We start from the raw sequence: 14766 nt of genomic DNA on the forward strand, positions 1-14766 counted from the left end.
CAAATAACTTTAAACCAAGGTTGGACGCTTTCATTTATTTTGAAAACACAGATGGGAAAATGTTACAGGAAAACAAACTTTTGGAAGAAGAGCTCCTGGCACTTTGTACACAGAATGAATGCCTGTTTATGTTGTTGGAACAGTCAAAACACATGGCAGCTCCTGTTACAGGGGGAGAACAACCAGCACCCGTAACATTCTGAGAACGTTTGCTGCAAGGAGTCCTCAATGTACCAGTCCAGACATGGATCCTTCCATCGGTGTTGTAAAACATTACCTCGGGTTTTGTTCCTTTCCCTACTTCAGGCTGCTCTCCTGAGCTTTAGAGCTGCTGTCCCCTACAGCCTTCACACACCTTCTTCCACGGTACCAGGCCACACAGGACCAGCAGAGTTTGCAGTATGTGCAAGGCCAAGTTGTGGCCGATGAACTCTTCATGACGGCACATGGCAGAGAACCTCCCACGACACCTGAGAGGAGCAGGACCGCTCCCCAGGCTGCCGAGAGCTGCAAACTCTTCAACGTTTCCACTTGTGGCACAATACAACCAGAGTGTTTTGGTCTTTCCAGGAATACCCATCTCTTAGTGGTTAAGGAGCAGTACTTAAGAGAGGTTAACTTGAACCACCAGGATTAAGGCACGCTTTCCCAGCGTATTCAGAGGTTTTAATATCATTTTTATGGATATTAGCATAGCAGCTAGTTATTATGAGCTTTAATAGGCATCATGAGTTTCTTGTTTTGATGAGAAGGACAGGGAACTGCTGGAGAGGGTACAGCAGAGGGCTACAAAGGTGATGAGGGGCCTGGAACATCTCTCTTATGAGGAAAGGCTGAGGGACTTGGGTCTTTTTAGCCTGGAGAAGAGAAGACTGAGGGGGGATCTGATCAACAGCTGTAAATACTTAAAAGGGTGGGTGTCAAGAGGAAGGGGCTGGTCTTTTTTCAGTGGTGCCCAGAGACAAGACAAGAGGTAACGGACACAAACTTGAACATAAGTTCCACCTAAACATGGGGAGGAACTTTTTTACTTTGAGGGTGGCAGAGCCCTGGGACAGGCTGCCCAGAGAGGTGGTGGAGTCTCCGTCTCTGGAGACATTCAAAACCCACCAGGACATGTTCCTGTGCAACCTGCTCTGGGTGGACCTGCTTTGGCAGGGGGTTGGACGAGATGATCTCCAGAGGCCCCTTCCAACCCCATATCATTCTGTGATGTGAACTAAACTGTAAGAACACCTGAGAAATATCTCATGGGGAGAGAGCTCTGCTTCCTTCCAGGTTTCTGTCAGAGAAGGCAGTTTCACGCTTCTGAAGCAAAGGCTGCTGTTAGCGGACTGGTGAAAATGTCTTCTCCACTTAAACACGGCATGTTTCTTCTGTAAAGTGAAGCGTTATTAAGCTGGAATTCTACTCAAAAGCTATTGCAACTTAAGTAGTAGTTGAACGGTGGTCACAAAGTCTCTGCCAAGGGGACAGACACCGCTTTTTCTCCAGTAAACCTTTCACTGCACTCAAGAGGGCTAATTTAGGTACGACTTTACCCGCCCGCAGGTAGAACAGCGCCGCGTCGGGCGGATGTTGCTTGTATCGTTACACGAACCCACCGCCTACAACCCAGCGCTCCGAGGAGTTGCAGGCGTTCCAAACCCAACACCCAGACCTGCGGGGGACGCCGTGCGCCGAGGCGGCCGCGCCTCCCGCTCCCTCCGGGCGGCCAGCAGTGGCGGCGGGGAGCCCTCTGCCGCTCGGTACCGGCCTGACACCCCAAACCGCCGCCCCACGGCCCCCCTGCGCCCCCCGGACGGCAACGGGCAGGGACCGAGCGCGGGGCGGGCGGTGAGGGGCAGTAGGAGGCGGCGGCCGGGCGGGCTGAGGGGGCACGAGCAACCCCCAATGGCCGCCGCACGCGCCGCGCCGCTCCACGCCTTTGCCCCCCGCCCGTCGCACTTGGCTCGTGCCGCGCCCCGTAGTGACGTCACCGCCGCCGCGTCGGGCGCCGTCGGGGTAGCACTTCCGGTGCGGCGGCGGGGCAGGATGGTGAGACAGCAGCGGCTGGCTCCCGGGGCAGGCCCGGCCCAGCGCGGAGCGGGGAGGGGGGCACAGGGCTCCTCCGGCGTCTCACCGCCGTCGCCCGGGGTTTTGCGGAGTCACCGCCGGCGCGGGGCCTCGGGGAGGGAGCGGCAGCGGGGGGAGCGCGGGCGGGTGCGCCGGGGCCGGGCCGGGCAGCGGCAGGGGCGAGGCGGGGCTCGCCGCCGCGGGAGGCTCCCCTCGGTGGTCGCTGCTTGTAGCCGGGGGTCCGCAGGGCCCCGCCGGGCCGTAGCGCGGTATCGCCCCGGAGGGTTCAGGCTGCCCGCGGGTCTCGGCGGGACCGGCCCGTTCCGCTGGCGGGAGGAAGGGCGGGTCAATGGGCTGGCGGGAGAGCGAGGGACAGCTGTTCCTGACAGGCGTCACTTAGTGCTGCGCGTTAATTTAGCAGGGAATGAGCTGAACTACGGTGTAGCCGCACGACGCGATGCCGTGCGAGTCAAAAACAGAGCCAGGAACGTGTCCTTCCCGGCCTCGGAAGCCCGCACTTCTCTTTAGTCACCGACTGTTGGCAGCTACTTGGGGTGTATCGGTACTTTGTTTAGATGAGAGAGATCTAATTATGGCATTTCTTTCCGTGGAACTGCCCGTAGGTTTCAAGATTCATAGTAGTCTACTTATATTTGGCTTTTATTTCTTCTTACTTAGGGTCAAAGTCAGAGTGGTGGACATGGTCCTGGTGGTGGCAAGAAGGATGACAAGGTAACTAAAACCAAAACAAATGCTGTTGCTTAAAGGATGAACTACAGGTGTGCTATTACAGAGCATGCCATAGCTTTTATTTTACCTTTCTTTTTTTGGTTTTGTGCTCTGAACCGCATGAAGTTACACTCGTGCTAGCTTTGATGAAATGTCTTTTGTCTTCTGGATGCACGTTGGAGAAAACAGGTTGCTGTTCAAAAATAGAAAAGGGGGCTTGACTGTAAAGGAAAACTGGAATTATTTGACAGTAGTAATTTATTTCTAAAAAGAATAAAGCCATAAATCTGTTTGGGTCAGGAAAGACTAGTTGCCTTTGAGCTGTCACTTAAGTAACTGGTTTTGGTTTGAAAATGACATCACGCTGTCCTCTGCATGCGGTCAGCACGTCATGTTGTGGACCATTAGAGGCCTTTCCCGTTTCCTTTGGAGATGGAAGTGTAATGTACCCGGCACGCTCTGTCCAAGCTGACAAGCTGAATGCGCGTTACCTGGTCATTAAAATCCAACAGAAATGCTCAAATTCAGTATTTTCCTCGTCCTTTCATGTATGAGTGTTGTTCGTGATTTACTTCAGGCTTTGGCCTTCCATGTTCTATATTAACTGAAAATTGGTAGAAATCTAAATTAAAAAGAAGGATGTAAAATAAGCAGGAGAATAAACTTCTGAACTTTCTTAAAAAAATAAGAATAATGTTTCTTTTGGATTTCTTGCTATATGTCCTAAAGGAGACAAATTTGTTACGTAGCCATTCAGCTTAAGTGGAGCTCTCTATCAGTCTCTGCACCTAAATCTCTCTGTATTTTTTCATTGTTAATATCCTGATTTTATTTTTTTTTTTTTCATGGAATTCTTTTTCTCAATAAGGATAAGAAGAAGAAATACGAACCTCCGGTTCCAACCAGAGTGGGGAAGAAGAAGAAGAAAACAAAGGGACCAGATGCTGCCAGCAAACTCCCCCTGGGTAAGGGTTCTGCCTGTCACGCAGCCCGGTGGAACGTCGGCTCTTAGAGGAGCGCGGAGCCGTCCTCCCCCCTGGATGTGGCTGGGTGGAGGTCACAAATGATTAAACAGAAAGCCAAATGTGATTTTACTTCTAATTAACATAAAAACACAAAATAAGATCATCGTTACACGAGATGCAGCCCATGAACTCCTGGGTGAGAGAGAGAAAAATTGAAATTGAAATGAGAAGAAATGCAGGGGAGACATTGTCTTTAAAAATGTTTTTTACCTAGAATTACGGTAGGACGAGTAAGATAGTGCCTGCCGCTCGTATAGAAGTTATTGTCCGAAAATAAAGCAGAATTTCTGGTAACAGATTAGTGAACAGTTGGTACCGTGTCGAACTTGGTGTAAAATAGTGTGATTGTGCTCTGATTGCAGTGACCCCGCACACGCAGTGCAGGCTCAAGTTGCTGAAACTGGAGAGAATCAAAGATTACCTCTTAATGGAGGAAGAATTTATCAGAAATCAAGAACAGATGAAACCTTTGGAAGAAAAGCAAGAGGTGAGGTTTGAGCGAACCGTTACTCCTAATCCAATAAATGCTCTAATGCAAACTACTTCATAGGAAAGCAATGGAAATCAAGTGCCATGATTGTGTAAGTCTGTGAAATCGTGAAAAATGAAATCTCAGTTACTGTCCAGAAAACAGAGGATTTTTTTCCTTGTAGTTTAACGAGATGAGGCCACAGTGGTTTTGTGTTTCTGAGTGGCCTGTCAAAGTGCAGCTCCCAGATACCCATCAACAGAGAAAGAAAGAATATTCCAGCTATGCACATCCATATCACAGTGGCCATAGGATAGGACTAAAATAATAGTGGAATTAGTTTCTGTCCTGTGCTTTTATGCTTTTGGGGGCAGTGAAACAGCAATAGCAAAGCCTGGTTCTGTTCTGTTGGGTGTGAACTCCAGAGCCAGTGTTGTATGAGAATGTCTTTGAGTCATTTCTTGGGTTCTTCTTGACAAAAGGAAGAAAGATCGAAGGTGGATGATCTCAGGGGAACACCCATGTCGGTGGGTACCTTGGAGGAGATCATTGATGACAACCACGCTATCGTCTCCACGTCAGTAGGATCGGAACACTACGTCAGTATTCTGTCTTTCGTGGACAAGGATCTGCTGGAGCCCGGCTGCTCGGTTTTGCTAAATCATAAGGTGAGTTGGTTTTATAAAATGAGGCACCAGTTCTTGTACTGTTTTTAACTGGGCTTTTTTTCTGAGAATCACAGGATCGTAGGGTCTGAGAGCTACTGCTCTTTATGTCACGCACGTGAATAGATGGGCACTGGGTTTAGGCTTGAGCTTGTATCGGTAACGCTGTTTGCTTTCTTTGACAACTCTTAATGCTTGGATTAGGTTCATGCCGTGATAGGAGTCCTGATGGATGACACAGACCCTTTAGTTACCGTGATGAAAGTGGAGAAAGCGCCTCAAGAAACATACGCCGACATCGGTGGCCTTGACAACCAGATTCAAGAAATCAAGGTATTCGGTTGTACTAATTTACACTGATAAACAGCAAAGGGCAGTTGTGCTGGGAGTTCAAAAGCCTAACAGCAGGATCAGCCGCTCTTCATGTAGCGTCTTGCTGGGCAGACTCGTGGACCTGAATCTCTGGAGTGGGCAGCACACCCATTCACAGAGCGTGTGCGCAGAAACCTTTCACGGGGGCGGTGGGTCCTGGAGAGCCCTGAGCTCAAAAAGTCTCTGCAATAACTTAGTATTTTGCAACACGTAACTTGCAAAGGTATTGACTGTTGCAAGGTAAGAGTTAAATTCTAAGAAGTGCAGAGGCTGCTTTGAGTGTCTGATGCCCTGCAACCGGAGGATTTGGTGGGTAGGGATTTTTTTGGTTTGTTTTGTGTTTGCGTTGGTTGGTTGCTTGGGTCTGTGTTTTGTTATTTTAACTACCGGCAGAGCTCTGGCTGAACCCTGGTAGAACTCAACCCTTCTGATTTGGGTAGGCATCCAAAAATCACAAATGCTCTTAAAATACTGCTCTGTAGTATGCGGTAACTCGTGGTGGAAGACATCCTGTCATAAAGGGTCTCCCCACCCAAGGTCCTGCAAGAGTGTTTGGGCATCGGGAACTCCCAGGTTCCAAACTCAGGGTGATGGATTTAGGTCGGAGGAGAAGGAGCACTCACTGCTTGTCTTCCACACGTCAAGTGGAAGCAGTAAGAAGACCTGTTCAAACAGAGTAGTTGCCTTAGTTCTTTTCGCCTTCATTACTTTTATTAATGCTGTTCTCGAGATCCCCGCAGAGCTGCTGTGGAGAGCGCTTGTTGATGCTTGGACTAGACGATCTTAAAGGTCTCTTCCAACCTAGACAATTCGATGATTCTGCGATTCTTTAAAAAAACCTCAGTTGCGTTTTTGGTTTTTTCTTGTGCTGCAGGAGTCTGTGGAGCTTCCTCTCACCCACCCCGAATATTACGAAGAGATGGGTATAAAGCCACCCAAAGGCGTCATTCTGTACGGCCCACCCGGCACAGGTATTGTGCAGCGCAGCGACAGCCCTGCTGAGCGCACATGAAAAAATAAATTATGTTTAGTTAATATCGAGCTATTGCCAAGTCTGTCACGAATCTCGTGTGACTGTTTTGTTAAAGCACTTTCTTCTTTTTCTTCTTTTTTTTTTTTTTTTTTTTTTTGTTTTTCCCCTGCAAACTAATAACAGTATTTCTTTCCAATTGAAAACAGGTAAAACTTTACTGGCCAAAGCAGTGGCAAACCAGACTTCAGCGACCTTCCTGAGAGTGGTTGGGTCAGAACTTATCCAGAAATACTTGGGGGACGGTCCCAAGCTCGTGCGCGAGCTGTTCCGTGTGGCGGAAGAGCACGCTCCCTCCATCGTCTTCATTGATGAAATCGATGCCATCGGTACAAAGAGGTACAATATCCGGCTCCCACCTCACACACAAGTATTGCCAGGGACAAGAAAAGGTTTACTAGAAACACTGCTCTTGCAACCATATCGATAATCGACTTTCGAAAAGCATTCGATACTGTCCCCCATACAATTCTTGTGGAAAAACTGGCTTCACACGGCCTGGATGAGCATACGATCCGCTGGGTCAAGCAATGGCTGACTGGAAGGTCCCAAAGAGTGGTGCTCGATGGATTTAAATCCAGCTGGCGGCCGGTCACAAGTGGTGTGCCTCAGGGCTCAGTGTTAGGACCATTTCTGTTTAATGTCTTTATTGATGATCTTGACAAGGACATAGGGTGTATCATCAGCAAGTTTGCAGATGACACCAAGCTAAGCAGGAGTGTTGATTCCCAGGAGGATAGGGAAGCTCTGCAGAGAGACCTAGATAGATTGGATCATTGGGCCAAAATCAATGGCATGAGTTTCAACAAGGGCAAGTGCCAGGTTCTGCACTTGGGCCACAACAACCCCAAGCAGCGCTACAGGCTTGGGGAAGTGTGGCTGGAAAGCTGCCTGGAAGAAAGAGACCTGGGGGTTCTAATTGACAAGCGGCTGAATATGAGCCAGCAGTGTGCCCAGGTGGCCAAGAAAGCCAACGGCATCCTGGCTTGTATTAGAAATAGCGTGACCAGCAGAAGTAGGGAGGTGATTGTGCCCCTGTACTCAGCACTGGTGAGGCCACACCTGGAGTATTGTGTCCAGTTTTGGGCACCTCAATCCAAGAGAGATATCGAGGTGCTGGAGCGAGTGCAGAGGAGGGCAACGAAGCTGGTGAAGGGCCTGGAAGACAAATCATATGAAGAGCAGTTGAAGGAGCTGGGACTGTTTAGTATGAGGAAGAGGAGGCTGAGGGGAGACCTCATCACTCTCTACAGCTACTTGAAAGGACACTGTAGAGAGGTTGGTGCTGGTCTCTTCGCACAGGTAATTAATGACAGAATGAGAGGGAATGGCTTCAAGCTCCAGCAGGGTAGGTTTAGACTGAACATTAGGAAAGAATTTTTCACAGAAAGGTGGTCAGACACTGGAACAGGCTGCCCAGGGAGGGGGTTGAGTCACCATCCCTGGATGTGTTTAAGAGCCGTTTAGATGTGGTGTTGGGGGATATGGTGTAGGGAAGAACTTTGTAGTGTAGGGTAGATGGTTGGACTCGATGATCCAAAGGGTCTCTTCCAACCTGGATGATTCTATGATTCTATGATATTCAGTTTCTTAGCTCTGCTGCGATTTTCATAATACTCTTCTTGATGTCAGCATTTTTAACAAGTAAAACGTCATAGAGTCATAGAATTGTCTAGGTTGGAAGAGACCTTTAAGATCATCTAGTCCGACCATCAACCTGACTCTGAGAGAAAACCATCACTAAACCATGTCTCTAAGCACTATGTCAACCCATCTTTTAAATACCTCCAGGGATGGTGCCTCAACCACTTCCCTGGGCAGCCCATTCCAAGGCTTAATAACCCTTTCTGTGTAAAAAATTTTTCCTGATACCCAATCTGAACTTCCCCTGGAGCAGCTTGAGGCCATTTCCTCTTATCCCATTGCCTGTGACTTGAGAGAAGAGACCGACCCCCCCTGGCTACACCCTCCTTTCAGGGAGTTGTAGAGAGCAAGAAGGTCTCCCCTCAGCCTTCTTTCCTCCAGGGTGAACACCCCCAGCTCCCTCAGCCTCTCCTCACAAGACTTGTTCTCCAGACCCCTCACCAGCTTCGTTGCCCTTCTCTGGACTTCAAATAACTTGTTTGAAATTACAATATATCACAGCCTTTTCGTATTAAGTAGATGTGACCAGAGACTGAACCTCTGTTCTCTTGCTACCTGGGAGCATCTCTGTGATGGAGTATCTTACACAGAAAGAGGCACCGTGTATCAGTTCACGTGGTATCCTTTAAGTGCAAATCCAAATATACAGTAATTGGCTTTAGTGACTCAACATAGAAGCAGCGTACTTAATCCAGAACATACCCATTTATCGTAGTGTTTTTTAAATAAATAAAAAGCTGCTCATACGTGTTACTACGCAGCTCCTGTCTGAAGCTCCAGGGTGAGGCAGCTTCTGCTTCGGGTATTTCAGTCTACGTAAAAGGATTGGAGCGATGGTGAAGCGTGTCGCTCACGGAATTCTTCAGTAATACTACATTGCTTCAAACTGTTCTTAAAAGTGGGTGAACTGTTCTGGATGGAGATGACCTGGTCAGAGATCAGCAAAATGAAACAGCCAAGCCGCAAGGCAGAGAAGAGCAGCCGCTGGTTCCTGTGCTTCAGGAAGGGCAGAGTTAAAGCAGGGTCCTTGTTAGAAGGGCTGAAGGGCCTACAGCGACAACTGCCTGCCTAAGGAAAAGCTCCGACATGGAAAAATCAGGGACAACCTGTATTTTCTTTGAAGTGGATGGATGTGCTTTTAACAATTAGGGTTTTTTCCTTTTTTATTTGTTAATTTTGTTAGGGGGGGGGGGGGAAATATTTCCAAATACATAACAAACGTGGAAAAGAGACCGATTTGTTTCAGGTGACTGATTGCTGTCCCTTTCCCCAGCTGCGAGAACAGTTCAGGGTCTCTTTACTTACCTCCGTGTCACAATCCCATTCTGAAAACATGCTTTTTGTTTCCTATGGGTGAACGTTAAATTTAAAGCAAAAATCTGTTACGGCTGTTTTAAAAAAAAAAAAAAAAAAAAAGGACCCACCAGCAGACTTTTTTGTTTCTGTGTTGACGGCAGCTGTGTGAAGTACGTTCTTAAATTTGCGTATTGTTTTCTTAAAGGTATGACTCCAATTCGGGTGGCGAGAGAGAGATCCAGCGCACAATGCTGGAGCTGCTGAACCAGCTGGATGGGTTTGACTCTCGGGGGGATGTGAAAGTTATCATGGCCACGAACAGAATAGAAACGCTGGACCCCGCTCTCATTAGGCCAGGTAAGAGGCATCCTGCCGTCTGTACTTAAGTCACTTTTCCTGTGAAAGGACTCGTCCTAACTCGACAAACGGGGGCTGGTAAAAAGAACGCACGTTACTGCTTTGTCTTCATTCACCATCTCATCTGTTAAAATCGGAACCCGTTCCCAAGTTTCCAAATGGGAGAAAAAAAGAGTGGAAGAGAAGAAATGTGTTAATATCTCTTATATATACAGAACCAATTTGTGTAATGTTCCTCTGGATTAAGATGGCACAGCTATTTGGCGTTACAGTGCCACAGCACTGTAGGTGTCGGGCGGTTCCGCTCCGGCTCCATTGATGGGAACTGAAACCTGAACGACGAGAGTCTGGATTTTGATGGTGGGAAACCAGGCGGCTCCCTTCCCCGCCTGCTGTCACCTGGGGGATGGGTGACCCAGAAGTAATACCTTATTTTTTGACTTCTGTATCACGTGATGAGTCAAAAGCTTGAACAGGCACAAGTAGTATTTTTAAATGTAGCAAAACGTAACACATCTGTGGGGTCTGTTAAATCACAAGTCAGAAAGCAACACGGAGATCAAAGGAATAAGCCAAGCCTCCTGTTAGTGTCCTCAAAATCCTAAGGATTTGAAGAGATTTTGGAGATATTCCTTGTAAAGTAATAGAGGTAAGATGGAGAGCAAAGATAATTGAAGATGAATTTGTCAAAGAACTACTCTGAACAGTCCCTAGACTGGTGTTTAGAAAGGAGTTTTAGAAAACACCTCCACAGCATGAAGTTCCTGAGGTGCGTTTGGGTTTTCAAAAGGTCTGGTTTTGTCACCTTCTTGGCCTTGCCTTACCCCTCTGTGTCAACCAGGTGCTGTTGGAGCACAGGGGAAAAATACTATACCAGTATTAAAAGACAAGGAAAGATGATCTAAAACTTGTTGGAAGGAAACTTTCTACACCTGTCGGGTACTAAAATTATAACCGTTGCATGAGCAACAAAGGCACTTGCAGCAGCTCGGTGGACTGATTCACCGTTGTGTGCGATAGGGTGGAATATCCTACGTGGTGCCATCAACCCTTATTTTTAGAAAAGATATTGTAAAAATAAAGAAAACCAGGAGTGATCCAGGGATGGAAAATATATTTAAAAAGATCGCTCATTAAAGTTAGAACAATGAGTACCAGCATGTCCCAAGTCCCTACTGACATAAAGGAAACACGTGGTAGGGACTCGCAACAGAACATCTTAGGCAAAACCTGCCTTCTTCACTTAGATTTCGGGTTTTGGGGGGTTTTTAGGAGGCTGGTTATATTGGAAGTTCTTCAAGTCACCACAGTGATTTTTTTGCACTTGCGTATGTGGCAGAAAATTAAACTTCAGAGCTAAATGTCATCTCGGAGTAGCAGAAAATTTCTAACAAGAATGTAAGTGTTTCATTAATGCTTTTCTGTGCTGTGACACGTTGCCTTTTTTTATATTTATACGTGGCTCAAGGAAGCTGTGGGTTTTCACGTTTCCCAGGCGGGGTGTCTCTCACCTGCACTGACACAGACTTTCACGGGATCCTTCAGCTCCAGTAGCTTCCTGTTCACTGCAGACAGCATAGTCCCATCTCACTTTCTACTCAGAGACATGATTGATGGTGGTGTGAGGAATCCGTTACCCTCAGCATAACCCCGAGACCATCTCCCTGCTCTTTTCCCAGTAGCTGTGTCTGAAAACTCTAAGACTGAGCTTTTCTGTTGCACAGGACGCATCGATAGGAAAATCGAGTTCCCTCTACCTGACGAAAAGACCAAGAAACGGATCTTTCAGATTCACACGAGCAGGATGACGCTGGCAGACGATGTGACTTTGGATGACCTCATTATGGCAAAAGATGATCTCAGTGGTGCAGACATCAAGGTCAGTTGCACATCACCATTGTTAGACTTCAAAACACAAAGCAAGTTTGTTGTTTTTTTTTGTTTTTTTTTTTTAATTGCATCCACAAAACATTGTGTGTTGAAAGTGTTGAGTTACCTGCGGTGACATCACTGCGGGACAGCTTTATCCGGCTGGTTCTACGTGCTGAACAGCACCAAACTTCAGAATGTACATCTTGTGAATGCTCTTCACTTCTGCTGCCAAGCCCATGGGAGTAGTGTGAAGGTGCCACTATCTTCCGAGGTACAGACACAGCAACATTCTGGCTTTCTCTCTTGCAGGCCATTTGTACAGAAGCTGGATTGATGGCTTTGAGGGAACGGCGCATGAAAGTCACAAACGAAGACTTCAAAAAGTCTAAAGAGAACGTTCTCTATAAGAAGCAGGAGGGAACCCCCGAGGGACTGTACCTGTAAGTCATCCGTCTCTTTGGGGACCATCAGGAACTCTTTCGGTGTCGATGACAGCTTTGTGTAAAACCACCCAGTCTGGCTAATTTTCATTCTTGAAGAGGTTAAATCCTGGTGGGGTGTGGTTTTCCAGTCAGTGTAACACTTCATTTCCCAATAAAGCTTTTATTTGAACTGAACTGTCTCGGTGGCAAAAACCTGCTATTGAGGGGGCACCGTCTGTTGCTTCAGTCGCGTTGATTTCCAAGAGAAGGTGCTGGTGCCCCAAGAGTCCTTTTCTCTGTGTCCCACACGCTGCTTGTTAGGTGAGGCAGTGGTTTACAACTCCTGTCTAATTGTTGCTGTTCTTCAGGTAATTATCTTTCTGTATCTCTTTGAAGGGGTTAAGTAACGAGGAGAAAAGTCACTGTTGACTAATGTCTGTGTCCTAAGTCACCTATAAGTAAAAAATTAATGAAAACCACACAACCTTAAGTAACGTTCAGATACACTTTAAAAGTACCCAGCTGTATCTAGCACGTGCCGGAGAAGAAAGGGAGGTAGACGCTCATTAGTATTCTGAATTTAAAGATCTAAAGGTGTTTGGTTAAAGGTACTTCTAACACTACAGAGTTTATGAATTGCTTTTCCCCAAGAGTTACAGTTCATTATATAAAGACGTTTCCTTTGCTCCAAGTTAGAGTATGTCTTTAGGAGGAACCGGTACAGCAGGATGGAGGAACCACTACAGCAGGATGGAGGAACCACCAAGGCCCAGGCCCTGCCAATTCGAGGGTCGCCGTTTGTCTCGCTGTGGCCCTGCAGAGACATTCCAACTGTAGGTCACCCGCTCTGTGTTCTGCAGTGTAACCTTAGAATGAGTTCTCCCCCACCCAAACACGGCCCTCCGGGAGCTCGAGTTCTATTTTGCCAAGCTGTAGCGATGCACGTACTGCTTGTTAAGTACTCTGGGCAGGGTAATTAATTCCCAAATGCCCATGTGATTTTTAAGGTTTACATAAAGTTCCATACACAGCACAGTTGAGCAACGTGCAGTCCTTGTTCTGGAAACTTTCTGCGGGAGCAGACGCTGGCCAGTAACAGCCGCTGGAGTTCAACACCGATTGAACCCTCCGCGAACTGCCAGTGCTGTAACAACAATGGTGGCAGCAAGGCCAAGAGAGAGGGGTTTTCTGTGTAAAAATGATGTGGTTCATAGTTAAAAAACAAACCCTAGAGCTGAACGGAGTCGTCTATTTAATCTGGATGACGGGAACCCTGCAAGAGTTGTTTTTTTCATCTGGAGACAGAAAACCAACAAGCAGCGTTTTATTACCCGTTCTTATAGCCCTTATGAAATCTGGCTCCTTGGGAAGGTCACAAGAAGCCAGTGATTCTGTAGCACTTTCTAATCGTGGCAGCTGATCTCATGGTGGCTCGAGGGGCTGAAGAGCTTTATGACACATGTGGCCAGCAAGGCTTGTTTTTCATGCCAGCCAGAAGCAACCACCACAAAGAGGTCTCGAAGAGAAGCTGCAATGTATTAAGCTGAACCAAGACCTCTGTGCTGGCACCGTTTGCCACCACAGCAACTGAAGAAGAAATAATATTTGAAAATTAAATTCTTACTTTTTGCAGCAGAAATTAACTTCTGCCACTTTCTCCAGCGTTTCTCAACTTGAGTCACAACGATCAATACGAAAAGTAATAAAGGTGAGGAGAAAGTGAACAGTGAGTGTATTCCCCATGAGACCGGAATATACTGAATGAAAAGGCAGGGCTCCGGGAGCTCCTGGAGGGAGTGAGCAGCCCCTGAGCAGTGTGAGGGTGGTGAGACACTGGCCCAGGTTGCCCAGAGAAGCTGTGGCTGCCCCATCCCTGAGGTGTTCAAGGCCAGGTTGGATGGGGCTTTGAGCAACCTGGTCTGGTGAGAGGTGTCCCTGCCCAGGGCAGGGGGTTGGAACTAGATGATCTTTGAGGTCCCTTCAACTCTAACCCTTCTATGATATCTAGAGCTGGACATACATCTCCATCTTTCTTATGAAACGCTGGGCAAGATGACCTTTCCAGGCCCGCCCCCCCCCCAGCCTGGGCTGCTCCGTGATTCTATGAGAAACACAGGCAGGAGCACAATCACACTTCCCCATCTCCGTGTCCCTTTTGGGTCTCTAGAAGAAACAGCATCCCGCTTTGGTGGGAGAACAAAAACCAACACAGAGTTTGTGATGTTACTGCTCCGCGCACAGGAGTGACTCCCGCCTCCGGTTCAGGAGCTCTGTCATTTCTGAAAGCAGCACAGATTATAGAAATAAAATACGTATTTTTTACAAAGACTAATTAGTGACTTTTATAGCAAAACCAGCATCACCTGCAACATGGTGAAATTATGAAGCTCTTAGAAAGTGCTGTCATACCATGTAAAATTCTGCATATTCCCTGTAATACTTAAAATAACTTTAGAAAAGAATAAACGAAGTGCAGCCTAAACTAAAAGACATTACATCTCGCCTTGTGCTGCTACAGGCAAAGCCCAGCCAGAGGCTGCGTGGCTTTGGCCAGACACGGTTTTCCGTGTAATCAGATCTCACCGGCTGGACGGTCCCAACTGTTTCAGTCCAGTGACAATTGTTAGTTTTCTCCTGAAAAACCTCTAGAACAAGTTCTGGATCTTCAGTGGCTGCAGGTACCTTCTTCCAGATGAAGAGCCAGTTTCTGAGTACTTGGGTCTCAAGAGCAGGGTCACTAAACAGTCTTTCACATATTGCAGCATATTCTGTCTTATAAAATAAATATATAATGTAACTATGTATTTAAATTGTTCCCTTATTTCATATT

At 47.2% G+C, this 14766-nt stretch overlaps 1 protein-coding gene across 1 annotated transcript; it reads left to right on the forward strand.

The window, feature by feature from the left end:
- Positions 1-1997: 1997 nt before the first annotated feature.
- Positions 1998-12396, forward strand: PSMC1 (proteasome 26S subunit, ATPase 1). Its single transcript, XM_074150035.1, has 11 exons — positions 1998-2037; positions 2734-2787; positions 3653-3749; positions 4172-4296; positions 4761-4946; positions 5148-5276; positions 6190-6286; positions 6495-6684; positions 9491-9642; positions 11367-11521; positions 11824-12396. The coding sequence occupies exons 1-11, from the start codon at positions 2035-2037 to the stop codon at positions 11956-11958; spliced, it is 1323 nt and encodes a 440-aa protein (XP_074006136.1). The 5' UTR covers positions 1998-2034; the 3' UTR covers positions 11959-12396.
- Positions 12397-14766: the final 2370 nt, after the last annotated feature.

This window comes from Numenius arquata, chromosome 6 (genome assembly GCF_964106895.1).
Source record: "Numenius arquata chromosome 6, bNumArq3.hap1.1, whole genome shotgun sequence".
NCBI classification, from domain to species: Eukaryota; Metazoa; Chordata; class Aves; order Charadriiformes; family Scolopacidae; genus Numenius; species Numenius arquata.